The 27,612-nt window shown below is 56.2% G+C and overlaps 1 protein-coding gene and 1 long non-coding RNA gene across 4 annotated transcripts in view; one reads left to right on the top strand and one right to left on the bottom strand.

Annotated features, from left to right (window-relative positions):
* LOC126935316 (uncharacterized) overlaps window positions 1–27,612 on the bottom strand; it is a 342,634-nt gene that overhangs the window by 187,069 nt on the left and 127,953 nt on the right. The window lies entirely within an intron of this gene.
* PDE2A (phosphodiesterase 2A) overlaps window positions 1–27,612 on the top strand; it is a 100,273-nt gene that overhangs the window by 23,986 nt on the left and 48,675 nt on the right. The window contains exons 2-3 of one of the 3 annotated variants that reach the window (XM_050756119.1): window positions 8,538–8,613; window positions 19,570–19,631. In XM_050756119.1, coding sequence (XP_050612076.1) covers window positions 8,595–8,613; window positions 19,570–19,631 — 81 coding nt within the window. In that variant the 5' untranslated portion in view covers window positions 8,538–8,594. Of the gene's footprint in view, window positions 1–8,537; window positions 8,614–18,111; window positions 18,448–19,569; window positions 19,632–27,612 lie in introns of those variants that run through there. The other 2 variants (XM_050756118.1, XM_050756117.1) reach the window with 2 other exon arrangements.

The raw sequence follows: 27,612 nt of genomic DNA, 5'->3' as shown, positions 1-27,612 counted from the left end.
CCTGCCTCCTTCGTCTGCTACCCAGCCTGCTACCAGAATCAGGAGGAGGCATATCCACGGCACTCCTAGGGCTAGAGTCAGAGCAGCCCCTTCAAGTTCTTCAGACTGGATGGCAGGAGGTGCCACTAAGGGGAGGAGATTGGGGAAGTACTGGGACCTTTATCTGCGGTGAGGTGGGGCACCGGGGATGAGAGATGGAGTGGAGGTCAGTAAGGGGTGTGGGATCAGTGAAGGGGCTGGGGATTTAGTGATAGGCTGGGGCTTAGGATGGAAGCAAGGGCTCTGTGGATGGGAAACCTTTTGAGAGGGTGGAGACAAGGGGGGCTCAGCGAGGGGATGTGGCTCAGTGGAGGTTGCTGAAGAGTTTCTTGGGGTTGGCTACGTGTGGTCGCTCATGCCTGTAATCTTAGCACTTTGAGAGGCCAAGAAGGGCAGATCACTTTAGGTCAGGAGTTCGAGATCAGCCTGGCCAACATGGTGAAACCCTGTCTCTACCAAAAAATACAAATATTAGCCGGGCGTAATGGCAGGCGCCTGTAATCTCAGCTACTCGGGAGGCTGAGGCAGGAGAATTGCTTGAACCTGAGAGGTGGAGGTTGCAGTGAGTCAAGATTGCACCACTGCACTCCAGCCTGGGCGACAGAGCGAGACTCCATCTTAAAAAAAAAAAAAGGTTTCTTGGGGCTGTCTCTGTGCTGCTCCAGGTTCCCAAGGATGGCGGTTGGGGCTGGGGGAGCCCTCTGTCCCTGGGGTAGGCTGAGAAGCAAGAGCTCCTTTTCCCAACTCTGCCCAAAGCTGGAAAGGTTGTTAGAGCTGCTGAGAAAGCTGGCATCTGCCTCTCCTTTTGCTCATCTTTCTTTCTGGTTTCCATGGGAATCTGTGGCTCAGGATGATCAGGGGTTGACAGCATGGCGCTGTGGGAGGAGTTGATGTCAGGCAGAGCCATCCCACATGGGAAGGAACCGACTGGTAAGAAAGTGAGTTCCTTGTCCCTGGGAGTATGCAAGCAGGGTAGGGGCTGAATGGCTAGAGTGACTCCAGAAAGTGGTTCAGATGGGGCAGAGGAAGTAGTCTGGAGGCCACTTGCTTGAGACAATCGTGTTTTGTGTAATTGGTTCAGGTGGCCCCGCCAGCCCCACCTTCCAGACATCCCTGGGCCTCATAGAGGGGGTCGCTGCACGCTAGGCACTGCCTCTGATCCACCCCCAATTCCTGTGCTCTGTTCCTGGCCTATACTGGACACGGACATATGGAGCCGAATCAGACTCAGTCTCTGCCTAGAGGAGCCCCAGTCTGATGGGGGAGGCACACAGGGACACAAATATAGCTGGGTAATTTCTACAAAAGGGGGCACACCTGGCTGGGAGGCAGTTCCACCACTGATTTCTGTAGTCTGTAGATGTCTTTTTGAGCAATTCTTCTGGGTCGAGACTTGTTCTATTTGCTGGGGTAAAACAGCAGTGAGCAAAACAGAGCTGACAGCATGGTGGGAAGGTTGAGCTCTTCCAGACCGTGATGAGAAGTGTTGGTGAGTGATGGGGAGTGTGGCAAGAAGGCAGAGTGTGGGCACAGCATGAGAGGAGGCTTTGCCCAGATTTAAGGACCTGGAAGGCCTTGAAGGCCAGGACCAGGGCTCCAATTGTCCTGCTGGCAATAGGAAGACATATGGGTGGGGGTGAGGTAGAGTCAGACTTGGGTGTGGAAAAGATGACTCTAGCCAGTGTGGGCATCGAAGAGGAGGCACAGAAGCAGGCGTGGCCACCTGTGCCTCTGTGTAGGAGCTGTGTGAGCATGTGCTTGAGGATGTGTGTCTGTGTAGAAGACTGGGGTGTAGGTGTGATAGGAACACGGACGTGTATCTATGGAAATACTCCAATTGTGCATAGGGGTGTATGTGTGTATGATTCTGTGGCCCAGGGAAGCCTGTGAAAAGGAAGGATCTTGGGGTCTATGGGTGATAAGGAGCAGAGACTAAGGCCTAAAGTATGCTGGGGCTCGAGCCCCCTGGACTTTAGCCCCTGTGAGCTGGCAGGTCTTAGACTAGTCCTGGACTAGAATCCTATGGGTTCCCTTCCCCCAGAGGGTCATGGGGCCAGCCATCTGCTGAAGACAAGACAAACATGCATGCAAATCACATGAAAATGGATGAGGCCTGTGGCTGACCCACCCCACAGTCCCCATCTCCTGGGCCTGAGTTCACTCAGCCTGTGCCCTTCCTGACCCAGAGCTGCTGCCAGGGCTCTGGGAACAGGCCTTGCCCACGAGGAGCTGAAATCCACATTGTCCCCAGTACCTGCCCGTGGCCACATCCTCTCTCTGTGAGGGCTACTCCCATATCTGGAGCTATAGCCAGTGGACACAGAGCTGGACCTGGACTGGTGGCCATGGGCAGCACCTCTGGCAGGTGTGAATTTGAGCATACACATGTGTCGCATATTTGTACACACATTCCCACGTGAAAGCATGCACATGCTATTCCTGGACACTTGTGTACACACACCACTGCACACATATACCTGCGTGTGTGCATATACACTCACTTCTGCACACAGACACATGCCTATCTGCATACATGCACACATGCCAACCCCTGTAGATATACAGACATATCTGTGTACACACATACAAGTTCAGCTATACCACTGCAGTATCACACACCCTCACAAAGACACAAACCTGTGCTCACACCCTCTTCCACCCTCACACACATCATGTTTACAAGCCTGTGTACAGTCTTACACACATGCACACATGCACAGAGCGGCCTAAGGGTGGCTCACCCCTGCCCAGGTGAACACCCGTGCCCTCTCCAGGGCTGGAGTGTTGAGGAAAGGGTTTGTCTGGATGGAGGCAGAACCTGCAGAGATGTTAGTTTGTTCCAGGAAGCATCTTGGATTGTCCCTTCACAGAGCCCTTGGAAGTGGGGACCTCTTTTAGTCCATGGGCTATAGCCCAGGTCACAGAGAGAGCAAGTCACACGCAGCCTCTCCTGAGGGTCCTCCAATACCAGGATCTAGTCCTTGCCCATATATTTGGGCCTGGTGCCTGGGTAGGCCTGTCTGCTCAGGAGAGGTACCTTCTGCCCAGGGAGGCCTGCCTGGATACTGCCTCCTCCACCTCAGCTTCCCGAGCACTAAAAGAGAAGCAGGCCAAGCTTCGCGGCTGCTGTGAGAAGTCTGAGGTCAGAGAGGGCCAAAGCCTTGCCTGAGGTCACCCAGCATGTCAGGGAAGGGCTCGGGTTTGAACCTGGGCTTCCAGTGGGGGCGTGTAACCATGGTCCATGGCAACAGGATAGATGCATGTCAGGCAGCAGACAGGCCCTTGGAAGCAGGCATGTCGTTGTAGGGGATAGGAAAAGACTCACCGTATGTGGAGTGTCTGCCGGGACCACGTGTGGGAGATGGAGAGACGGTGCTTCTTCACCAGAGCTCACTGGGCATCACGGGGCTCCCAGCTTGGCTGGAACATGGGGACTCAGGGAAGAATCAGACATGCACTGCTCTTGAGGGAGGGCTGGGGGATAGGTGAAGGACGAAGAGGGCATTATAGACTGGGGAGACAGTGGGGGCTACTTCTCGTTGGATGACAGTTTTCTTCCTGCATCTTGAATCTAACTTTCAAATTTCTTTCCCCTCAAAACTTAGCATGGAGTACATTCTCAGTAAATATTTATGGCATGAATGAATGAATGAATGAATGAATGAAAGTATGATATTGGCAGGCAGATATGCCTTTGGAAGGGTATTCAAAATGGGAGGGCAACAGGTTGGGCAAAGGCAAGGAGGTGGAAGAAAAGTTAAGTTAGAGGTTCAGGGTGGTTCAGGGCACAGCTGAGTCAGGCATGGCTGGACAGGAAGTGGTAGGAGAAGCAGCAGGAAAAAAGTCACATGAGGATGAGCCTTGCATGTTATACTGGGTTTGGATGTTGCCTTGGAGCCCAGTGAAGATTATGAGCAGAGGGTGAACATGGTCAGAGTGAACCTGCCCTGGTTTGAGAAGGGGGGGGTGTGCTAGGCTACATAGTAGCTGCTCATCTTTGGTGCAAAGAGCACTGGGTTTGGAATCTATAGGCCTGGGTTCACATTCCTATAGTTACCAGCTGTGCCATCTCAAGTAAGCATCTACATTTATCTGAGCCTCAGTTTCCTTGTTTGTAAAATGGGGCTAATGCTGTGCCTCCTGAGGCTGTTGGATGGGGCCTGGGTGAGGAAATGCTTTGCCAGCACAAGTCCCTACCAATGAGAGGTGTAATTTTTATTAGGAACAAGGCAGGGCTGGTTCCTGGACAGCGCCTGAGGTTGAGTGGGCCCAGGACCTAGGCTGACAGCTGAGTCACCTTTTCCAGGCCAAGTGGCCTCTAAGGTGGGGAGACAAAAGAGTTGGCTAGAGGGGCTGGGCTAGGCATTCCTGAGCTGAAGCTGCGAGGAAAGCTGGGGCTGGGGCTGAGCTTCCTGGTGTCTGAGATGGGCAGAGGGTACAGACACCGGGATAGTAGGACCCTCAGCCACTGCATTCTTGGGGACAAAAGAGGAGCTGGGAAATCTGATTTCCTTACCTGCTTTTGCTCAAGAAGCAAGGAATGTATTTAAGGTACAGACTGGAGTGAGATGGCCTGGATTTGAATTTCAACTACTTACTAGCTATGTGACTGTGGGCAAGTTACTTTGTGCCTCAGTTTTCCTTACCTGTGAAATGTGACTAATAATAGATCCCACCTTATATCATTGTTGAGAAGATGACATGTGAGGCACACAGTGTGTGCTCAATGCATGTGAAAGCCTCCCAGCCCCAGATGTACACACCGGCCTGTAGGGGTCAGCTCTGGCCCTCAGCTCCATGGGACAGAGGTCACCCTGGGAGGAGAATTATCTACTCCAGGGTTCTCTGACCTGGCAGCAAATTAGAATCACCTGGGGACATTTGCAGACATCTGGGATGGGGGTTCCAGATGTCAGCATTTAAAATGCTCCCAGGCAATTCTAACATGAGTCAGGGTGAGAACCCAGCACAGGATCACAGATTGTGGAGTTGGAGTGAGGTAGGGATCTCTGTGTGAGTAGAGGAGTCCTTGGAACGGGGTCACTCCTAGCTATAAGAGTTCGGCAAGGCCTTTAAATGTGCCAACTTCAAGGAGCCTTGGTTGCCCCTCAGGGAGGGCGCTGGTTGGGGAATTTCAGGGATTGTGTGAGAGGGTTTTTCTGAAAGGGCTCTGCACTCTACCAAGCACTGAAAGAAAGCAGTGCACTTGTTTATTGAATCTAGTGTAATAACATTTCACAGATGGGGAAACAGAGGCCTAGAGAGGTGCTGTGGCCTGCTCAGCATCCCACAGCAAGTCTATGGCACAGTTAGGACTCAAACCCTCTGAGGAATGCTTGGATCTGAAAGGTTGACACAGAAAGACTCTTTGAGCCGAGGGACAGATAGAACACACACCAGGGACCCCAGTCATTGAGCTGTAGTTTGAGAGATTCAAGTAAGACTTAAGAAATAACTTCTTGGCTAGGCACAGTGGCTCACGCCTGTAATCCCAGCACTTTGGGAGGCTGAGGCGGGCGGATCATGAGGTCAAGAGATCGTGACCATCCTGGCCAACATGGCGAAATCCCGTCTCTACCAAAAATATAAAAATTAGCTGGGCGCCGGGCGCAGTGGCTCACGCCTGTAATCCCAGCACTTTGGGAGGCCGAGGCAGGCCGATCACGAGGTCAGTAGTTGAGACCATCCTAGTTAACATGGTGAAACCCCGTCTCTACTAAAAAATACAAAAAATTAGCCGGGTGTGGCAGCATGTGCCTGTAGTCCCAGCTACTCAGGAGGCTGAGGCAGGAGAATGGCGTGAACCCGGGAGGCGGAGCTTGCAGTGAGCCAAGATCGCGCCGTTGCACTCCAGTCTGGGCAACAGGGCAAGACTCCGTCTAAAAAAATAAATAAATAATAAAAATAAATAAATAAATAAAAATTAGCTGGGCATGATGGCGCACGCCTGTAGTCCCATCTACTCAGGAGGCTGAGGCGGGAGAATCGCTTGAACGCAGGAGGCGGAGGTTGCAGCGAGCTGAGATCAAGCCACTGCACCCCAGCCTGGTGACAGAGAGAGACTCTGTCTCAAAAAAATAAAAATAAAATAAAATAAAATAACTTCTCAAGAGGTGAGTGCCATGGAGGTGGTGCCTGGAGTTGGGAGCCCAAGAGATGGTGGCAGTGCCAGGCCAGGGTCGGCTGTTGACCGTGGTCTGAGGTGGCCTCCCCTGAAGAACAAGTAACTCTGGCCAGTGGCTGTAACAGATACCTCCTGGGCACCTGTGTCTCACCCAGGCTTGTCCAGAGCCCAGGACCGAGCCAGTGACACATGCTCAGAATTTACCAAGAGAATTGTGCACCGAGCTCAGACTCAGACCTAGTCCTTCCAGCAGCCCTTACATGGGCCATCCCCTTTTACATAAGAGAAAACTGAGGCCAAAAACAGGAAGGGAGGCCTTGTCGGGGCCAGAACCTTTACACACCTTAGCCCAGGTAATCTTTTCTACACTGTTAATAAGCAGGATAAATTGCCCCTGTTTCAAAGATTCAATAAAATACATTGACTTGGCCCAGATCGCTTACTCTACACCTCTCCTAAGTCCCCAGATGTGACTCCCAGGAAAGACACAAAAAAGGGCTACCCAGAGGGATAAGGTAGTATCCACGGAAGCCCTCCCAGAGGAGGTGGGCCTTCAAATGGCCCCTAAATGACAGGCAGGAGGGAAGGATCTGGGAGGGTATTGGGGGTGGGGTGGCATGGGCAAAGGCCTGGAGGTGAGAGTCAGTCATTGATGTGAGAAGAGCAAGAAGTAGAAATGTAAGGAATCGTGGGGAGGGGAGTCAGAGCTGGATGAACAAGTGAGGGTTCAGCTGTAGAGGGTCTGGCCCGCCAGGCTGAGGGCCCAGGCTTTATTGTGCTGGGGGTAGGGAGACACTGAGGGTGAATAGGGGAGAGCATGTCAGAGCATGCCTCAGAAAGGTGGGAGAAATGCTGGCATGGAGGGCCGCCCCCTGAGTTGGTGGGGTGGCCGGGCTCTGCCAAGGCTATGTGCAAGCTGCCTGGACTGTGTCCAAGAATGGGCACAGTGACTCAACATTGAGAAAATCACTCCCCAGGGAGAAAGGGCCCCGATGAATCACCCAACTGAGGTGGGGAGGCTGGGAGGCCAGGAGGCTGGGGGCTCACTGAGTCACCCTCCAAGAGTTGGTGAGGAGGGGAGCTGCAGAGAGAGAGGCCGGCAGTGCAGTTGGGGGCGGAGATTCAGGTCAGACCACAGTGAGGGCTGTCGGGGGACTCTGCCTTCCCAGCATTCCCGGGTTTGATCCTCCTGGCCGTCCTGTGAGGGAGATGAGAAAACTGAGGCCCAGGAAGTGGGGGGAGGGGATCCGACCAAGGTCATGCGGCAAGTCGCTGGCAAAGGCCTAGCGAGACCCAAGCGCACCCTACAGTCCAGACCCTTCCCGCCGCCCCAGCCGCTTTCATGCCAAGCAGAGGCCTAAGAACCGGGTCGGTCCGGTCAGGGAGATGACCCCGGTGACCCACTGAACCCCCGGACGCGGCCCCTCCGGGCAGCCGGCAACTGAGGCCGGGCTGCGCCGCCGCGATGGGACGGCAGGGGGCGCAGGAGCGTCGCGGCTGCCGCAGGCGCCTGAACCCAGAAGCCGCTCTGCGGAGAAACGCGCTCCCGGCGCGCAGGTCCCACCGCGGAACTGCGGACCGTGTGGCACTGGGGCCTGCACCCTCTCCGGCTCCGGGGACGGCAAAACGGACCTGCCGGCTCAGGCCTGAGGGCCCAGTCAGTCGCGGCCGCCGTGTGTGCGCTCGGTGTCTGTGCGCACGTGTCTCCCTCGCAGATGGGCGACTGCTCCAGGGCCTGTCCGTCTCGGAGCGGCCTCCAACATTCTCCCGACATCCCCCTGCCTCCTAGATTGAGGGAGAGGAGTAAGCCCGAGGCTCCTGCGGTGTCCGCGGCCCCTGCCCCCCTTTTCCTTCTCCTTCCCTCCCTACCCCACCCCACTGCGCCCGTCTCTGCCTGGGGCTCTGGCTGGGCCCCGGGCCCCAAAGTAGTGGCGGGGAAACAGGGTGCGATCAGACAGGGTGGAGGCTCTGAGAGCGGCCCTTGCGAGATGCGAGAGAAGTGGCGACCGGGCGAGGGGCAGCGAGCGCAGGCTGACAGCAGGCCAGCTGGAAGGGCCGAGGGAACCCAGGGCGAGAGAGAAGCGCGGTGACAGAGGCCGGGGGTCCGGTGGGGTCAGAGGATCCGACGGGCAGAGAGGTGCGGTCCGCGGTGGCGGGGACATAGGCGGGGCCGGGGAGGGCCGGGGGCGGGCGGGGGGCGGGCCGGGGCGGGGCCGGGGCGGACACTCGGGCGGACCAAGCGAAGCTGTCGCGGACGCGCTGACCGAGCGCAGCGGCCGGGCCGGCGGGCGGGCGGGCGGGCGGGCGGGCGGGCGGCTGCGAGCATGGTCCTGGTGCTGCACCACATCCTCATCGCTGTTGTCCAATTCCTCAGGCGGGGCCAGCAGGTCTTCCTCAAGCCGGACGAGCCGCCGCCGCCGCCGCCGCAGCCATGCGCCGACAGCCTGCAGGTAGGGGGGCCCCGCGCTGGGCACCAGGAGAACGGGGTGTCCGGCGAGCGCCGGGCCGGGTCCGCCCACCCCTAAGCCCCCGAACCCTTCTCAGGGAGGAGACCCCTCCTCTAGTTCTGAATTCTACTCCTGTGCTGGGACGGCAGCGCAGACCAAGAGCCCTTGAAGCCCCGGCTCTCAGTCCAAACGTCACCCCAGACTCTGAACTCCTTTCGGATCCGGGGCTCCACCCCAAGCACTGAGCTTCCAGTCCACGGTGGGACTGCAGTGCACACTGAGAGCTCTGCCCAAGCCTCGAATTTCGTTTCCTTAGATTAGTGGGGACCCCTGCCCACGCCTCGGAACCTTCATCATATATGTGGGACTCCCGGCACACCTGGACCACCTGAACCCTCAGCTATCCTACAGGACCCCACCTCAGAGCCGACCTCACCCCAAGCCCCAAACCTCCATTCCACAGCCTCAACTAGACACCGCTCAGATTCCCACCCAAACATCTGGACTTCAGTGCTCAGCCTGGACCATACCCCAGAGTGCAAATTTGTCCTTCCATCAGGGCTTCACTGGCCTCCTCTGTGGGACCCACTCCTCTATCCCTTCCCTCCCTCCCTCTGTGTTGGAGATCTCCAAGCCTTACCTCTGCTTTGCGGTGAGGAGGGGCAGGCTCAGAGAGCAGAGCTAGTGTCCCTGGGACCCCCTTGCATCCCATGTTCTCAGGCATGGCATGGTGTGGGCTCACGTGGAAGGGCCTGAACGTGGAGTGTGCTGCCCTCAGGCGGTGCCCAGGGCTCTGAGGTGGTGGGGGGATGATGCGGTGGGCACTGGCTTTTGTAACTTATAAAGCCCCTCATCCCAGCTGCCTTGGTCTTGATGGGGGCGGCTAGGGCTTGAGATAGGGAAGAGTAGACTGCAATCTGGTGTCAGTCACCTGCGGTGGGATGTGTCCAGGCTGGGTGGGTCTAGAGTGTATGTGTTTGTGTGAGTGTTCCTCTGTGTGTGCAGCACGGGCTGGGTTGCATGTGTTGTGTGTGTCTTGTGTGTAATCTTGTGTGTTGTACCGTGTATGAATGTGTCATCAAGAGTGGGATTATTTGTGGGGAGATTATGGAAAATGTGGGAATTGTGGGTCTATGGCATTGTGTGCTATGTGTGGCTGGGGAGGCAGTGTTGTGGCTGTGGAGTGGTAACTGGGTGTGTGGCTGTTGTGTGTGTAGAGAACTTGTGTGTATGTGGCTGTATGTCTGTCATTGTACAGTGGAGTTGTTGTAGGGGCAGCTTGCATACAGGGCTCTATATGTAGTTGTGTATGTTACTGGCTGTTGTGTGTGGCCAGGAAGGGCCACTGCAGGGGCCTGATGGTTTCCATTGGGTCTCTTGTCAGAGAGGAGTTGGAGCAGGGGGGTGCTGTGTGTGCCAGTGTGTTTGCAGCCTAGGTGGCTGGCTTAGAGTCACTATGGCATATCTTGGGATTGCTTGGGGAATATATCTATTAGGACCTGAGTGCTGGTGTTTGAGTGTCATGTGTCTGTGTGGTGGCTGCTCCTGCGATTCTGGACAGGAAAGGGTTGCAGGCAGGGCTGAGGGGTCTGAGGTGAGGAGCCAGTTGACAAGTGTGTGAGTGTGTGTGTGTGTGCATGCATGTACGTGTGCATATGGGAGTGGGGTGGAGTGGGAGGAGGCAGTGGGCCAGCAGGGCTGTCTATGCTAAGGGGCTGTGTGTGCCCACAAACGTGTGACATTAGGTGTGCACATTATCTATGCAGGCTGTGTCTGCATGTGTCTCTGTGTCTAGGTGGCGTGCGTGTTGAATTTAATTGGATGCATATGCCTGTGGTTGAGGAGGTGAGAGGTGTGTGAGGTGCGTGGTGGGAGACGGTGTGAGTGTGGTGTGAAGTGAGGGTGTGTGAGCTGTGTGACTTTTTGGTGTGACGTGTGGATTATGTGATCTTTTCTCCCCGTGAGTTGTGTGTGTGTGGTGAGGAGTGAGTGGGGGATGGACAGTGAGCTGGCGGTGTGTGTGTTGGGGGTGTTGAGGACTGTAGAATGTGCTGCGGTGGGAGTGTGTGCATGAGGTGTGTGTGAAGAATGAGGTCTATAACATTTGAGGCGTGTGGAATATAGCGGGTGTCCCCATAAATGTCTGTGTAGTGACGCATGTGTGCAGGAGGGCTTGGCTGCCATCCTGTCCTTGCTCCCCTCCTGATCAGGTCCCTAGAGATGCCCTGGAATGTTCTCCATGCCTCCCCAACCCCAACTGCCCCTACCCTTTGCCCTTCATCCTCCTTGCCTTGACCAAGTCCTTTGTTTTGGGTTTCCGGTGGAGCAGGCGCTGGACAGGCGGGCGGCAGGCGATGCCGCGGTCTGGGAACCTTTGTTCTTTTCCTCTTAGTTTAACTGGTGTTTGGGGCCCCGGTTTGGAGGAGGGTGTGGAGAGGATGCACGAGGCAGCAAGGTCACTGTGTTTACTACACCTCTTCGTCCTCCGCAGAAGGGAGGCATACGGCGCAGGCGGTGAGGCCTGGGTGGTGTCTTTGGTGGCGCCTCTTGGTATAAGAACAGCTTGGGCTGGGCTTGGAGTTTGCCAGCTCTGCAGTCTTAGTCCATGGTGGCCCAGCACCCTTCCTGGCTTATGTCAGTGGGCTGAGCAGCTGAGCAGCCAAGCACCCGCTTCTCCAGGTTCACCTCCCCTCGCCCCTTCTCTGTGTGGCTGCAGCCCCTGGAGATAACCAGGAAGACCTCGATTTAGCTCTATTTGTGTTCACTCCAGGTCAGATGGAGGAGAAATAGTCCCCGTCCTCACAGAGACACTTATCTGAAAGGAGAGAGCTGGTCACACCTTTGGGGACCCTCTAGTCTGACGCAGTCTGTAGGGGATGCAGTCTGTAGGGGGATCGAGGTCATGCCTTCCAGAGAGAACTGTGGGAAAACCCTACTGGGCCACCTCCCAGCAAGTGCTTGAGAGAAGAAACATCCAAGATTCCTTGAGATTGGAAGGCTCAGAGAAGTCTGAGTCAGTCAGGGAAGGGCCTGGGGTCGATGCCACAGTGTCACACTCCAGAAGGTTCTCTGAAATGAATAGGCTTGAGCTGGACCTTGAAGGGGGTGTTGGGGTGGGCAGAGAAATGCAGCCTGGGGCTAAGGAAGGTTGTAGCCTGACTGGCAAAAGGGATCTTGCTGACCATTCCCCAGGCAATACTGTCTGGCTTTGGGTAGCCATCCCTGGGCCTCCAGCCTTCTCAAGCTTTCATGGTACCTTTTTTATCCCATTGCCTCTGGCTGGAATTATCTTCATCGTCATTGACACTGTCATCTTCATCATCTTTTATGCAGTTCTTTCCAAATACCAAGGTCCTTTCACAAATGTCTCATTTAGCAGATTAACTCATGTGATTGTCTAAAAGTCTTTATGAAACACCTGCTGTGTACCAGACAGGCACAGTTTTAAGTGCCGGGGTCATGGTGGTGACCAAACTGGCCTCATGGAGCTCTTACCTTCTGTGTCCAGACATGCTGCCAGTCGCCCACCCTTCTGTGTTTCCCCAGTCTGGGGCGCCTGGTTCTGTGGGGCTCTCCATGTACACCCTCTGGTGCTGGGGTCTGGCTCCTACCAGAATGTGAGCTCTGCAGAGGCTGGGCCTGAGTCTCTCCTCTACCCACCATGTGTGTCCTGAGCTGGGTCTGGCAGAGTCCAGATGCTCACACTTATCATCAGATGACCGGAACTGCCCTGTAGGGGTGGCAGCCCAGCTCCGTCTAGGGAAACTGGGGTCCAGCGGAAGAGGGGACTAAAAGCATCTCATCAGGCACTTCTTTTACCAGTAGCTCCAGAGACCAAGAGGGGTCAGGTGACTGGTGCAGGTCTCACAGCAGGGTGGCAGGGCTGGTGTCAGAGGACAGCACTTCTTGCTGCCAGGTTGGGCTCTGGCCCCAGCACCATGCTGCTCTCTGGCTGGCCTCCGTGCTGCCTGCGGCGGGTAAACGATTATTAATGACCCCCCTGGCAAGGAGACAGGAAATGTTTCCCAGCCACAGCTGGGGACCTGCTCCCTGCCAGCCCCAGCTATCCATACCCGCCCTGACCATGGCGTCAGTGCTGATGTTATCTTCGTTCTGCCTGAGTCTTCTTTGCTCCTTCTGCCCATCCCCTCACCTTCCTGATCTTCACATCCTAAGGGTAAATGATGACACCCTAAGGGTAAATGATGAGAAGATACAGAGCTTTCTTTTCCATATCCCTGTCCCTCACCACTTTCTCCAACCTGACTCATCTCTACCTTCTTCCTTTTCCCACGTCAGCCAGAAGTAGCTCTTCCTCCAGGAAGGCTTCTCTGAATGCACAGCCAGCTCCTCCAGTGGCCACTATCTTGGGCCCGAGGCACTGAGTCCCCCTCATTGCAGACTCTAGTCCTCCACTGATGATTTGCTCTGATGGTCTTAGGGCTGGCCTGGGAACTTCCTGAAGCCTGTCCCTAACTGCTGCCTTAGGACTGACATATGGAGGGTCCTCCCAGATGCCACCTCCAGGAAGTCTCCATTTTCACCCAGCCCAGGGATTCTTACCTCCTTTGAGCACCCTGCCCTTCCTGTCTGAGTTACACATGTGTACTTCCAGGACTTCCTAGGTGGACATTGGTGAACACCTGCTATGTGCCCAGCAGAGAGGGTGGGAAGAGATGAGCAGGATGCAGGCCTTAAAATCCCCACACATTCCCCCAAGCCTGAGCAATGTTGCATCAGCCCCATGGCAGGTGGCACAGACCTGGGTATAGGGCTGGGGGCGGGGAGGTGGGGAAGCAGGGAGTGATGTTGGTAGAGTGTGTGGAGAGGGCAACGAAGGAGATAAACTCAGGGGCCGTGGTAATATAAAGCAGGGACCCCTATTTCAGCCTAGAGTGGGAGGGAGGGGCACGTTGGGGAGCTTCCAGGAGGAAACAAATCTAGACTGAAAGCTAAGGGTCAAGCCAGGAGAAAGTTCTGGACAGAGGGGAGAGAATGGTTATTGTGAAGGTTTGTTGGTGGCAGACAGGGAGGAGAGCCTGTGGCAGCACCGCTCCATGGAGCAGGCCCCTGGGTGCCAGGCGTCTGGGTCCAGGGTATGGGAGCGGTGAAGCTGGCCCAGCAAGATGGTGCAGGACTTGTAAGCCATGTTAAGGACTGCGGACTTGTTCTGGAGGGAAATTGACCCTTGGGAAGAGTTGAGGGAAGAGATATGACAGATCAGATCTGCATGCTCGGGAGCTTCCTGGACCATGGTGTGGAGACTGAGGGGGAGGCTGGTGTAGCCCAGGTAAAGGGGGTGATGAGGCCTGGACAGGGAAATGGCTAAAGAATGCAGGGGAGGGAATGGAGTGGCCAGGGCTGGTGGAGGGAGCCAGCCAGCTGTAGACATGAAGGTCAAGGGAGGAGAATGCTGCCTCACCCAGGTATCTGGGTGGGTTTTGTGCAGTCTCTGAGAGGTATAGGAGGGAAGACAGGGGTTAGTGGCAGATGCCTGGGCCTGTGTCAGGGCTCTTTAAAGACCAAAAGGTCTTGGAAAAGCCTCGGAGGAGGTCATGAGCTTTGAGGTTAAAGGGAGACCTGAAGCCCACTCAGGGCTGCTATAGCGTCACCTGTAACATGGGGAACTCGGGATCTGCCCTGGGCAGAGTGTTCAGAATTCAATAATCGAAACAATCTGTGAAATATAATAAAATTAATTAATAAAATTCAAATCCAAAAATGTCTGAGTACATTCCAAAATGAGTAAAAATGTAAATTTATGAAAATGCTAAACATACGTGATTGTTCTAATGTAAATTGTAAGCCTCAGCTGCTTCCCAAAACTTTGGATCAGGCTCCCTTGAAGCTGCTGCCTCTGATGTGGCTACCCCCTGTGGCTTCAGGACCTTCCTGTTCAGCTCCCTTGAGAGGAGCCGGCAGGGCCCCTCCTCTGCAGAGCCTGTACTCTGGCTGGTGGCTTCAGGGGGCAGGCATTCTGGCTTTCCTGTCCCCCACCCTAAGGGAGTTGGCCTTGCATGCCTCCCATCCATGGTTGCCTCTACTGGGGGCTGCCACTGGGAGACAGGAAGGGCATGGGAGTTGCAGGAGCTCAGGGTAAGAGGGGCCGAGAGCTCGTGGTATGGAGCGGGAGCGGGAAGGTAGGGTGGCCAGAAGAATGGAGAGGGCCGGGAGTAAGAGCAAAGGGAGACAGGCAGAGCTGAAGAGCGGTATCGCCCCAACATCAATACTGGTATTTCAGAATAGAAAAGCTGTGCCATTTCCTGAAACATCATAATGTTGAAGTCCAATCTTGCAGTCTCTGAGCTGGGCATTCCTTGGCCCCCACTCTCCAGTATTCTTGCATGAGACCATTTTTCTGGGCTGCATTTTCTCACTTGTAAAAGGAGGAAGTTGGGGGTCAATATCTCCCAGCGATATATGAGCTCTAGCTCTAGAAGTGTAGGATTTCGAGAATCTGGAATTGTCAGTCTGTGGGGTTCTAACTGGGACAATTCTAGCATTCCTTGACTCTCAGCTCCCAGCCAGGGCTGTGTGGATGCGTGGTTGTGTGATTCCGACATTCTGAGACTTTAAGATGCTGAGGCTCTAGGAGCTAGAGATACGGACATTCTGTGAATCTAGGATTCTAGGATTTGATGGTTTGATGATTCAATGGTTCTAAATGGGGCTGCTGGGAAGAGTTGCAACCACCTGCCTTGTTAATGTCAATGTTCAGTTATTAAAAACATAACAAGAAGCAATGGAGACAGATAGCTCAGAATGGTGGGCGCTCCCTCCACTCCCAGTGAGGGAGGACAGGAGAAGCTGGGCTGGCCTTAGAGGAGAATAGAGACCTTTACAACCTGGATCACACAGGCTGTTTCTCCTGTCACAACAGAACTGGTGTGTGTACATTCGAGAGACCTGCCACTCTCAAAGCTTGCAGACTAAGGGGCTAATTTCCTTCAACACTGGCCTCTATTCCTTAACCATTTCAGACTGGGCGGAGAGAGGGGTTGCTACCCTTTCCAAAGTTTCTGGGCAGAAATGGCAGCAGTGGAGGAAGGAGAGGCCTGCTTACTCCTGCCCCTTCCCTGACAGCCTGTGGGGGGAAAACAGGACATGAATACTTCCTGGACACAGACATGGAAATGCATGAAACCCTGCCTGCGAGGGCCCCGCGTCCATAGGGCTCAAACAAGGGCAGAGGCCAGGACAGCCAGTGGGGTCCTGTCAGCACCCTCTCAGTATAGGCTGAGGAGGGAAGACCCTGTTCTTGCCCCAAGGGTGGCAGTGAGAAGGGGTCAAGGAAGGGAGTCCCAGGTCAGGCACCGGAAGTGCTGACAGGTCCTCCCCTGTGTGTGAGGCCACAGTCCAGCCTCGCAGAAGGCCAGCCAGCCCAGTTGTCCAGTGTCTCACTGCCTCCTGGGTCCTTTCTATGCCTCAGCACCCAGGCCAGAGTTGGGGAGGGGTCCAGGCTGCAGGGGAGGGTTTCCTTCCAGAGTGCCCACCTCGATAGATCCTTAGAAGCCCAGTACCACTGCACAGGTCCAAGGGCTTCCCCTGCCTGGTAGGTTCACAGACCAAAGCTGGCCCTGGTCACACAGCACAACAGGGCCTGAAATCAGGCTTCCTGATTCCCAGTCCTGGGTGTTCGTTGTTGCCCACAACCTCCCCCACTTCCCCTGGGACACCTGAGGGGCAGGAGTGGAGGCGGGACTCAGGTTAGGGAGCAGAGCCTCTGTCCATCACCCCTCTGTCTTCCTCCTCCCACAGGCCAGAAGCAGGTGTGGTGGTGACAGCTGCCCCCAGTCCTCCACAAGGCTCCATTGTCCCTGGCAGGGAGCCCCTCCCCAGCTGCAGGCCCGAAATGTGCCTCCCTGGACCCTCCTGTTGCGACCACCCGCTTCCTCCTGCTGCTCCTTCCCTGGTCTCATCTGCACTTGCCCTTGGGCCCTCCCCATCCCTGTGAGGTCTCCGTCTGTGGCTCTCTCTGGGTTTAAGCCTCTCTCCAGTGAAAGTTAGATTTGGAAGGGCCCTGGGGGATCACCAAGCCCAACCCTTTTATTCTTCCGATGAGGAGGCCAGCTCAGAGAAGGGAAGGTCCTGTCCAAAGCTGCACAGTAGGCTGGGGCACAGCCCAGTGCCATGCTCCCTTCTGCGCTGGGCCATGGGTGCACCCTGCCCTTGGCATCAGGCGTCCACGGTTTGAGGACTGACTGTGATGATCAGCGCTAAGCACACAGGCACCTACAGAAACGTGGTGGGGGGCTTCTCTCCTCAGCCCTTCTTCACAGCCCTGAGCTGCCCTCCCTTCCCCTTCTTTGCCCAGCTCCTCTCTCCTTCACTATCCCTGCTGTCTGCTGACTCCTGCCTCTGGCAGACACTTTCCTTGGGACACAGACTAGAGCTCAGGCCTCCATGACTGGGATGCACACCCATGCGCCCAGACACAGATCCACAGACATGTGCAAGCATATCACGGGGTCTATAAATCCCAGCTGAAAACTGGTCAGACCATCAGGAGGCCACCCTGGAACCCAGTGTCCTCCTCTTCCTGTCAGGCCTCACACACCTCCTCTAGGAAGCCCCTTAGGACCCCTGAAGACTGTCTTCATCCAACTAGCCCCTTTGTGACAACTGTACTCTGTGAGCCTATGTTCCTCCTGTGACTCAAAGGGCAAGGCTGAGTCCCCCCTTCAGTCCTGGGGCCACTCCTTCAGTGTCTCCAGGAGGGGTTCAGCTTCCTGTTGCTGGGTGGGGAGAGCCCTGAGGTCCCCACAGGACGTGGGACAATGGGGAGGAGGTGACAGATGAGAGGCTAACTCTTCCCTAAAGCAGACTCTACCCTCCCCTGACCTCCCTGGCTGGTGGCTTGGACACAGCCCTGGCCTGTTGGCCCCTTAGGACTAGGGTCCTGGTCTGACCCCACAGTGCAGAGGTCTGGGCATCAGAAGCCCTGTTTCTCCAGCAGCAGTTCTCTAACTGGCGGCTAGGGAGTCCAGGCCTCCAGGGCACTGGTAGGTTATTGGCGGGTTGGTGCAGATTCCAGTGTCCAGGAGGGGTGAGCTGAACTTCTCTGGCCTGGGGGGCCTGTGTACAAGAGATAGGAGAGTGGTAAACACAGGCTGGGTGGGATTATGGGGAGCTGGGAATACCTAGCTGAGACTCCCCTTATCCTAGCCACTTTCTCCACACTTGAAATTGGCTGGACGGGGAACCAGAAGTTGGGTGGGGTTGGGGAGGGACAGGAGCCAGCAGCCTGCCTCCACCTCGGGGCAGTGCCTCTGCTGGGGGGCAGGAACCTGTCCTGGGAGTGATGGGAGGCCTGATGGGGGAGCTGGATTCTGCCATGAAACTGGCACTCCCTCCTGTCAGGGGAGGGGAGGGGCTGTCCCTGGCTGCTTAGCAGGTGGCCCATCTGGCTGTGGGTGGAAAAGAAGACTCAGGCTTTGTGGATAAAAGGGACGGCCCTGGGGTCAGGCACTTATCTCAACCCTCGTCATTTCCTCTTTTCCTCTGCCGGACACAGCTGGGTGAGTGGGGTCATTGCACAGAGGGAAGGAACAGGCCAGGGCCAATACATACCAGGCCCTACAGGAGAGTCAGGCACATGGGTGACCTCACCACACCCTGGGCTGCAGTCAGCACCTCATAGAGGCCCAGCCACACACCACAGTCACTGCGGGAGATGGCCACACCTAGACCATCACACCACACACAGACCAAGTCTCCCGAGGTGACGCTCAGGCCCAGCTGCAGGCGCAGCTAAGAGGGAAGACCCTGCAGGAAAAAGGGACATGTGGGACAACCAGACACCCTGCCTCGGCCACACCACAAGCCTCCGCACACCAGGTGCAGCTCCTGTCACCCCTACGGTCAACCCAAGGAGAGCCAGAGATTCCAGCAGTCGTGGGCAGGTATCCAGTGCCCAGGCGAGAAGAGGGGGACACCAGCAGGGAACCCAGAACCTCCTCCATGCCAGACTGTGCCCTCCCCCCAGCTCACAGAAGGAGCGCCTCAGGCTGTTTATTTCCTAGCAGGGACTAGCAGGGATGGGTGTCTCATCCCCCTCCCCCTCCCAGTCCCCACCACACGATGCTGAAGCTGCCAAATCAAATCAGCCCCTGCACCCGCGCCAGGCTGGCATGGCGGCCAGCAGCTGACGGGAACGAAGCCAGGCTCAGAATATCCCGCCGCCTGTCCGATGCCTGGGTAGGCTTGTTGGGTGGGGGTGGAGAGGGGCAGCAGCCTGGCAGCCAGGCCCTAGGCAGTGCCCCTCAGAGAGGCTGGGGGTTTGGAATGCTGCGGGATGGTGGGCTTCTGGAGAACGAGTGGGCAGGTCCCTGTTGTGTCTCCAGGCTGCTGTGGCAATGTCTCCACCGCCAGCATTCCCGGAGCTGTGGAAGTGGTGCCGGTGGGATACAGGCTGGGGGATCTGATCCCAGTCCAGATGACTGGGTGCCAGGCTGGGGCGGGGGCTCCCACATGCGCTCACATTCATTTGAGACTCACAACACCTGGGCTGGAAGCCCCTTGGTTGTCTGTGAGTAAAGGCCCAACTCACTGTGGAGGCCCAGTGACTATGTGAGGTGGACATTATGGATCCCGTTTTACAAATAGGGAAACTGAGGCTTAGAGAGGGCTAGTGGAGCTCCCTGGAGAGAAGCAGAAGTGGAGGAGGCCTCAGAAAGAGTAAAGAGGTGGTCATTTCCACTCCTTAGAAGCCCTAGGTGGAAAGAAGGACTATGGCTCTGTCCTCAGAGTCAAGGAACAGAGAATATGGCAGAGCCACAGGTGCCTATGGGAAGCAGAGAATAAGGAGGGAGTCTGGGGGAGAGAGCAAGGTGCAAGCGGGCAAGGCTTCCTGGAGGAGGGGGCCATCCATGGGCCTGCTGGGGGCTAATGGGAGGGCAGGCTAGGGAGAAGGGGAGAAGGCCTGGCCGGCCTCAGCCCCTGACCTTCTTGTCTCTGCAGCCAGCCTGGACCCCCTTGCAAAGGAGCCAGGACCCCCAGGGAATAGAGACGACCGACTAGAGGTGAGAGCTCAGTGGAGGGAGAAGTGGGTGGGCTTGAGGGGGTGGGGCGCAGACTGAAGATCAGTCTGAGTGGTGCCCTCACCCTTGGGAGGACGGGGAGGCTGGAGTCATATCCCAGCCCCAGCCCTCCAGACTAGGACCACCCCCATATCAAGGCCAACTCCCCTCACCCCATATATCCCCAGCCTGGAAGTCCTCCCATGAGGATTCCTCCTCCCAACTCACCTGGGAGTCACTCCAGACTACTCCCTTGTCCTCCACACCCTCACCCAACAATTCCCTGTTGATTCTCTGCCCTGAGTATTTCCCGAGTTCCTCTCCTCTCCATTCCGCCCCCTGCTTGGGTCCAGGCCCCCTCAACTCTCCCCTGGGCCACTCACTGGCTGCTTGCTTTCAGTTTCCCCCATCCTCCACGTGGCCACCAGGAGGATCTTTCTAATGCACAGACCTGAACTTGTCACTCTCTTGCCCCAGAATCCTCCATACTCCCCATCCCCATGTCCCCCTCTGCAACCCCAGCCTGGCCATTGTCCCCCTTCATCCATTGCTGCCTCCCCCAAACTACTCCCGCTGGCCTCTTCCCCTCTCAGCTTCCTAAATCCTTCGGGGATCAGCTCTAGCCTCCTCTCCTCTGGGAAGTCCTCTCTACCCCTTGACCACGGGACCAAGCTCGCTCATGCTCCCTCCTCTGAGCTCTCCTGCCCTGGCAGTCAGATGCTGGGGTGCTCTGCTGTCTGTCGCCCACTGTGCTGTGCCACGAGCACCCTGTTTTCTCCATCACGTGACTCTATATGTGTGTCTGCCTTGCCTTCTCTGCACTGTGAGCTCCTTGAGCTTGGGGACTATGCTTTCTTCATTCCTGAACCTTCTACCACCCTTGGATGGGTACTGGTGCAGCGCTCAGCCCGCGCATTTCCTGCCCTGTGAGGGGTGCCATCCCCACCCCCCAACCATGCCTTCCTTCCCTGTGAGGGGTGCCTCATAGGAATCTTCAGTGCTCAAAGGGGCCTTGATGAGCAAACAAGGTGGGCTGCTGATGTTGAAGATTGGCACAGAGGAGGGTGTGTGTGTGTGTGTGTGTGTGTGTGTGTGAACTGGACCCACAGCCAGAACAGCAAGAGTCTGCTCAGGCCCAGCTGAGAGGGAGAGGAAGATGCTGCTTGTATCAGTGTGTGCCAGGAGCCTTCGACACACCCGTTGTTTAATTCTTACAACATCCCTATGAGGTAGGGGCTGCCATTATTCCTGTTTCACATTTGGGGAAGCTGAGGCCCAGAGGGGTCATGCAGTGAGTGAATTGGAACAGAACTAGGAGTGGAGCCTAGAGGTGTCTCAGGCTCGAGGCTCACTCTTTCCCGGCCCCTGAGTAAGATGTTGCCCACACAGGGCCTGGTGCACAGGAAGGGCTCAGCACAGGTTCCCAGCTGGGACACAGGGCCAAGACCTGAGAATGTGCCTCCAAGTGGGACTGGGCCCTGCTGCTGGGAGCTGGCAAAGGGAGATGGGAGGGGAGGGCCTGGAAAGCCATTATTAATTTATTTACTGCCATGGCATTCCCCATGGGGCGGGGCTCCCCCCAGAGCTGGGACAGATGGTGTTCCTGGGAGCCTGCAGTGTCTCAGCAGCCTCGGCCACACGCCAGGAAAGACTGGATTTGTCATCCACCCAGGGAGCCATGAGAGGAGGGGCCTTTGGCGAAGCTGAGACCCTCCTGGGCAACCAGGGCTGTGCCCCGAGGGAAGGAGTGTGGCTCCAGGCTCCCTGCTTTGCCTCTGGGGCAGCCCCTGCTGCCTAGGCCATAGGTCTGCCCTCTGCAGGTTCAAGTTCTGCTCCTTGTTCAGCTCCACTGGCCTCGTCCTTCCCATGAAGCTTCCCTGGGTCTGCCCCACCTACTCCTACCCCTGTATTCTCTCTGCCTTTCCTTGAGCTGGGTCCTGCTGCCTCCTCCCTCTGATCGAGGATCCGAAGCCATGAGCTCCTCAGCCCTCAGCTCTGTCCTGACCCCATCCCCACACCTATCCCAAAAACAGTTAGTGTCTGCCTGGGCTCTTGGCAGGGCCTGCTGGATTTCTGGGTTCTGCCAGCACCCCACCCGAGTGCCCAGGCCTATACTCGACCCTGCTAGGAAGAGATGGGCTGCCTGAGGGGATGCTCCCAACATTGAGAGGGCAAGACTGGAGAGAGTGGGGACCTGAGGGCATTGCTCAGACCATAGGGACAGCTGGAGGGAAAAGGGACTGGGGAGCCTGAGGGACCCTATTGTCAGGGTGGAGCTGGGAAGCCAAGATGGCCTCATATAGTGGAAAGTCACAGGGTCAGATGAGCACAGGTTCAAGTCCTAACTCCCTTGCTTGCTAGGTGTGTGGCCTTGTGCCTGCCACTCAATCAGCCTGAGTGTCAGTCTCCTCACCTGCCAGGCAGGGATAAGAACCTCTATCATGGCCGGGCACAGTGGCTCATGCCTGTAATCCCAGCACTTTGGGAGGCTGAGGTGAGCGGATCACAAGGTCAGAAGATCAAGACCATCCTGGCTAACATGGTGAGACCCTGTCTCTACTAAAAATACAAAAAATTAGCTGGGTATGGTGGCGGGTGCCTGTGGTCCCAGCTACTCGGGAGGCTGAGGCAGGAGAATGGCATGAATCCGGGAGGCGGAGCTTGCAGTGAGCCGAGATCATGCCACTGTACTCCAGCCTGGGCAACAGAGCGAGACTCTGTCTCAAAAAAAAAAAAAAGAAGAAGAACCTCTATCATTATTGGACGTAACCACTGTTATTCGACATTACCAAAACAGAGCTGTTGGGAGAAGTTACAAAACTTGTATGTGTGGGGTGCCCGGCGCAGGCCTGGCACATGGCAGGTCCTTGGGGAGAGTTGGCCTCCCCCCTGTTCCCTCAAGGGTGCCATCCTTAGAGCCAGGACTAGGCTGTACCCCTGTGAGACAGGGTGCTCCGCAGAGCTGGGCTGAGGCTTATAGAAGTTCTATGGGCATGGCATGCTCTCCTGGCACTGACTGGGTAGCAGCCAAGAGAGCAGAGCTGCCAGACCCAACCCCACCAAGCAAGCATGTGTTCAGCACACCCTCCTGGGATGGTTCCCTAGCCCCTATGCCAGCAGCTGGCTTGGAGGAGGGGCTCTTCCAGCTCAGCCTGGCATCCTCCTTCAGGGCCAGGCCTCCGCGTCATTACTGCCTCTCTGAAAGCTGGGGCTGGGGCCGTTCAAGTTGGTGAACTGAGCACGGTGAGTCAATGCCCTCTTTGTGATGGCTCTCAGGGCCCAGGTGGGGGCTTGGGAGCCCTAGCTGGGGTGGGGGCATGGCGAGAGGCAGATGTGAATGAGGGCACTGTCGTCCACAATAAGTACAGAAATGCACCGCCCAACACCAGCTCCTCTATTGCTGCCCTTGGGACAAAGACCACACCCCTTGGCAGGGCACTGCTGGCCTTGTCTGCTGGGTCCCCTCATGTCCCCTCATGTGCCCTCATGCCCTGAGACATCCAGCGCTCCAGCCACATTGTTGTGTTCACTCCCAGCACACAGCAGCTCCTCCTGCCTCCCTACCTTTGCTCACACTGACCACCTGTCTGGAACACCTTTCCTTTCTTTCTCCACCTACTCTCTTTTCAAGGCCCAGATGAAATGTCACCTCCTTTGTGACGTCACCTCCTTTGTAACGTTCTTTCAGAGTAGTCCCTCCACCTCAGGCCGAGCCAGTCTCCTCCCTTCCCTGGGCACTCACAGTCCCCATTTCCCTGAGCCCACAGTTGGGAAACCTGCTACCCCACATGGTGCTATGGGTAATGTGTCCTTCCCCATGGGATTGTAAACACCCGGGAGACAGAACTGAGGCTGAGTCTTCTTTGTCTCTCTTGGGCCCATGTGGTGCCTGGCAAAGGCCTGGTATACAGTAGATGCTCAATAAATATTTCTTGAATGAACAAGAGTGGCTGTGAGTAGGGCTGGAGTAAGTAGTTCCAAGAAGGGGCACAGTTGGGTTGGGTGGTCTTGGAGACTTGGAGGAGGCAACCTTGGAACTCTGAAGGATGGAGAGGGTCAAGGGCACTGACTGAAGAAGCCAGAGAGCAGCTAGGCAGTCAGAGAGGTCTGTGAGGTCAGCTTCTGACGCCAGCAGCTGAGGACAACCAGGACGAGAACAGGACTGGGAACAAGCAGATAGAGGAGCCTGGAGCAAGGACTCAGCCCCAGAGGGGTCTGCAGGAGACTGGCTCATGCTCAGAACCCAGCTCCAAAACGCTCTGCCTGTGAGTCCTGGGCTGAGGAAGGCTTGATGCCAGAGTCAGGGTGAGGCTGAGGCCGCCAGTGAATATGTGGGCCCAGCTGCGGGGGTAGCACTAGGCAGGGGCGGGAGCCAGGCTGGAGGGGGTATTGCCATTGCTGCTGTGGGTGCAGCAGGGCTTCACTGGGGAAAGAGCAGCCTGTGCAAGAGTGTGGGCAGGAATGGGAGGGGCGAAGGCTCTGAGTATAGGAGAACAGCTTACCAGCAAGGAGCCCTGGGGTGAGGCTGGAGGGGCCGCACTGGAGGCAGCACTTTTCAGCTTATCTAACATTCTCGAGTGAGTGCTCCTAACTGCCAGATGTGCTGCCTCCTCCTGATTCTGCACATCAGGAGCCAGTGGCCTCTACAGTGCCCCATGGCCCCAAGGGAGTGGATGCCAACAAGTTGGCCATAGCATCTGGTATCCATGGGGGTCCTGAGGCCCTGCCACTTGTCTGTGCCCACCTGTCTGGCTGCACGGGCCCCGGGCGTGCAGGGACCTGGGGCCGGGGAGGCACTCTCAGCTACCACTCCAGCCTGTCTCTCTGCCTGCCCATCCACTGTCCACACCCCTGGCTGACTGAGCAAAGACAGAGATGGGCATCTCAGGTCCTGCCATCAGAGAAGCCTAGTCCAAAGGAGGAGGCATCACGCACGAGGGACTTATACCCAGAGAAGACACACACTGAGACCAGGCCAGGCTTGCAGGCAGGCCTAGGCCCAGGGAGGGCCAGCCCCGTCAATGACCTGGAGTTGAGACTTAGGGAAAGGCAGGAGCTGGCTCAGAGGCGCAGGCAGGTTGATGGCAGTGCCCAGGCCAGATGCTGCGGCCCAGGGCTGAGGTTCCTTCAGCTGGCCCTGCCCCCCACAGTCCCGCCTGGCCTTTGGCTGTAAACACTGAGAGAACAAGTTCCGTTTCCCGGGAAATATTTATCTCAGGCTGTGTGAGAAGCGTGTGCTCTGGCCTCCATATGTCCTTCCTGTAGACTGGGTGGGGCAGAAGGAGAGGGGGCTTGGCAGCGCCTTTTTTAGGGGCAGTCCATGGGGCTAGGAGGGAAGGGTGTGCCAGAGGCCCCTGCCTAGAGCCTGAGTTCGAGTGCTGGCTGAGGGAGAGGTGGGAGCAGATGGGAGAGGAGCTTGTTTTCTCCAAACCCCACAGATGTCCTCCGCCTCTCTCACATTCCTTTCTTCTTCCTGGTCCATCCTGTCTCCTCCAGGTTCTGCCTCCAGCCTGGTGTCCCCTCCTCAGGCTGCCTTTTCCTCCTCCTCCTCCCTGTTTCCTGGCTCTCAGCCGCTTCGTCTGGGAAGTCTTCCTCAACTTTAAACCCTCGAACCCTTGTCCTCTGCCCTCCATCTCCCACTTCTCAGGCTTCCAGCAGCTTCATGCGGAGCCCCGTAGATCAGCATTGGGCTGGTCCTGTCCGCCAGTTGTTTAGTCACTGTAACAGCTTTGTGCAGGCTGCCCTGGAGCCCTGTTCTGGGAAGCACAGTCCTGGACACCCTGGGACTGGGTCAAGGCCCGGAGCTGATCTCCTCTGTCCATCCCAGCAGAGCCAGCACCAGTGTAGACACATAGGGTATCCAGGTTGGTGGACTGGGGGAGGATGGAAAGTCCCATGGATCCAGCCAGAATATTAGAGTGGGGAGGCAGAGGGCCCAGGGTTCCTGCTGGCCAGCCTCTGGGCTTAGGGGTGTGTATCCCAGACAGGCCAGGCCTGCCGGGGGCCCTGACAACAGGAAATCCTTGAAGGAACAAGCAGAGGCTGAGGACTCTGAGCACAACAACAGGAAACAGCCGTGACACGGGGCAACAGCCCTGGCGACTGCCCAGTGGGGTGGGGACGAGGGGCCGAGCTTGTGGGACCCAGGGTGATGCCAAGAGGGACAGTGAGACACTGTGGGACACGGGGCATTCTGCACGTATGACACGGAACTTATGACATGTAATGTCAAGTATGTGACTATGATCACAGGGTACTGTGTGGTGTGTGGGTGAGTCACTGAGTATGTGACACTGGGTGTGAGGCACTCTATGATAGCAGATGTGTACACAGTGGCTGTGCCACCAAGTGTGTGACACTGTGACACTGTGTGATATTGATTGTGTGATGCTGATACCAAGTGTGTGACATTGCACATTGCCTGCTACCACATATGTGACACTGCAAGTGACAATGAGCACATGGAGGGTGTGACTCCATGAGAATAAAATACAGAAACATGAGCAAATGATGCTGCAGTAGGAGGTATGGTCCTGAGTCTGTGGCTTGAGTGTCTGACACTGAATTGTGACACTGAGTGTGTCCCAAACATATGATCTAGTGAGGCTGAGTGTGCAAAGGAGTGACATAGAGTGAAAGCAAGTGTGTGGAAGTGGGCGTGTGATGCTGTGTGACCCTGGGCCTGACATTACATGTGTGATACTCTGTAATGGTTGTGACAATATGCAGTGTGCACACACAACACTGTGTTGGACACTGTCATGGGAAGGCACCGATGGGTTCAGGCAGGAAAGTAACACCGTCCAAAGGATGATTTTAAAAGATTGCTCTGGCCGGGTGCAGTGGCTCACACCTATAATCCCAGCACTTTGGGAGGCTGAGCCGGTTGGATCACCTGAGGTCAGGAGTTCAAGACCAGCCTGGTGAAACCCCATCTCTACTAAAAATACAAAAATTAGCCAGGCGTGGTGGCAGGTGCCTGTAATCCCAGCTACTCAGGAGGTTGAGACAGGAGACTCACTTGAACCCGGGAGGCAGAGGTGGCAGTGAGCCAAGATTGTGCCATTGCACTCCAGCCTGGGTGATGAGCGAAACTCCACCTCAAAAAAAAAAGAAAAAAAAAAAAAGAAAAGAAAAAGAATACTCGGGCTGCAGAGTATGTATGTGTGCGAGTGTGCACGGTGCGTGGCAGGGGAGGGGAGATAAGTTAGGGGGAGGCAGATAGGAGGTGGGCAGAGCAATTGGAGGCTCCTGCAGCTGCCCAGGCAGGAGATGGTGGTGCCTGTGCTAATGGAATGGCAGAAGAGTTACAGATATGGAGCAACTTTGGAGATATTTGAAAGTAGAAATGACAGAACTTGCTGATAAATGAGAAGATGAGCAAGAGGGAAAACCAGAGAACAATTTCCAGGGTTCTGGCTTGAAGAACCAAGCGATGGATGGTGGAGATGTTTCTGAGATGGGCAAAGGCAAGGGGGAGGGTCAGCACTAGTGGGGTGGGAAGACAAGGAGGCAGAAATTGAGTGAACTGTTTTGGACATGTTAAGGGAAGCATCCAGATGAAGGTGTGCAGTGGGCAGCAGGGCCAGGCTGGGGATACACCTGGGAGTCGACAGGCATGGGGGTTTGTTAAGGTCGTGGACCTGGCTCAGATAATGGAGAAAGGGAGCTTGGCAACAGAAGATGTGGGGACTGAGGACCAAGCCTTAAACCCTTATTCCATTGTCTAGAGGCCGGGGAGGTGAGAAGGAGCAGCAATGAGACAGAGCAGGAGGGCTAGGGAGGCAGAGGAGACCAGGGGTGTGAAGTCAGAAGCCAAGCTGGCAAAGAGGCTCAAGTGGGAGGGAGGGACGGTGTGTGGTTGGTGCTGGCCCACAGGCAAGATGGGAACTGGAAGCTTGTGCTGTGCTGGGCCCTGTAGGTGAGTCAGGCTAATGGGAGCCATTTCAGTGATGTGCTGGAGCCAGAAGTCAGACTGGCCTGT

This window comes from Macaca thibetana, chromosome 14 (genome assembly GCF_024542745.1).
Source record: "Macaca thibetana thibetana isolate TM-01 chromosome 14, ASM2454274v1, whole genome shotgun sequence".
Classification (NCBI taxonomy): Eukaryota; Metazoa; Chordata; class Mammalia; order Primates; family Cercopithecidae; genus Macaca; species Macaca thibetana.
Note: the sequence above shows the minus strand (reverse complement) of the source record. Positions and strands in the feature narration are given on the sequence as shown.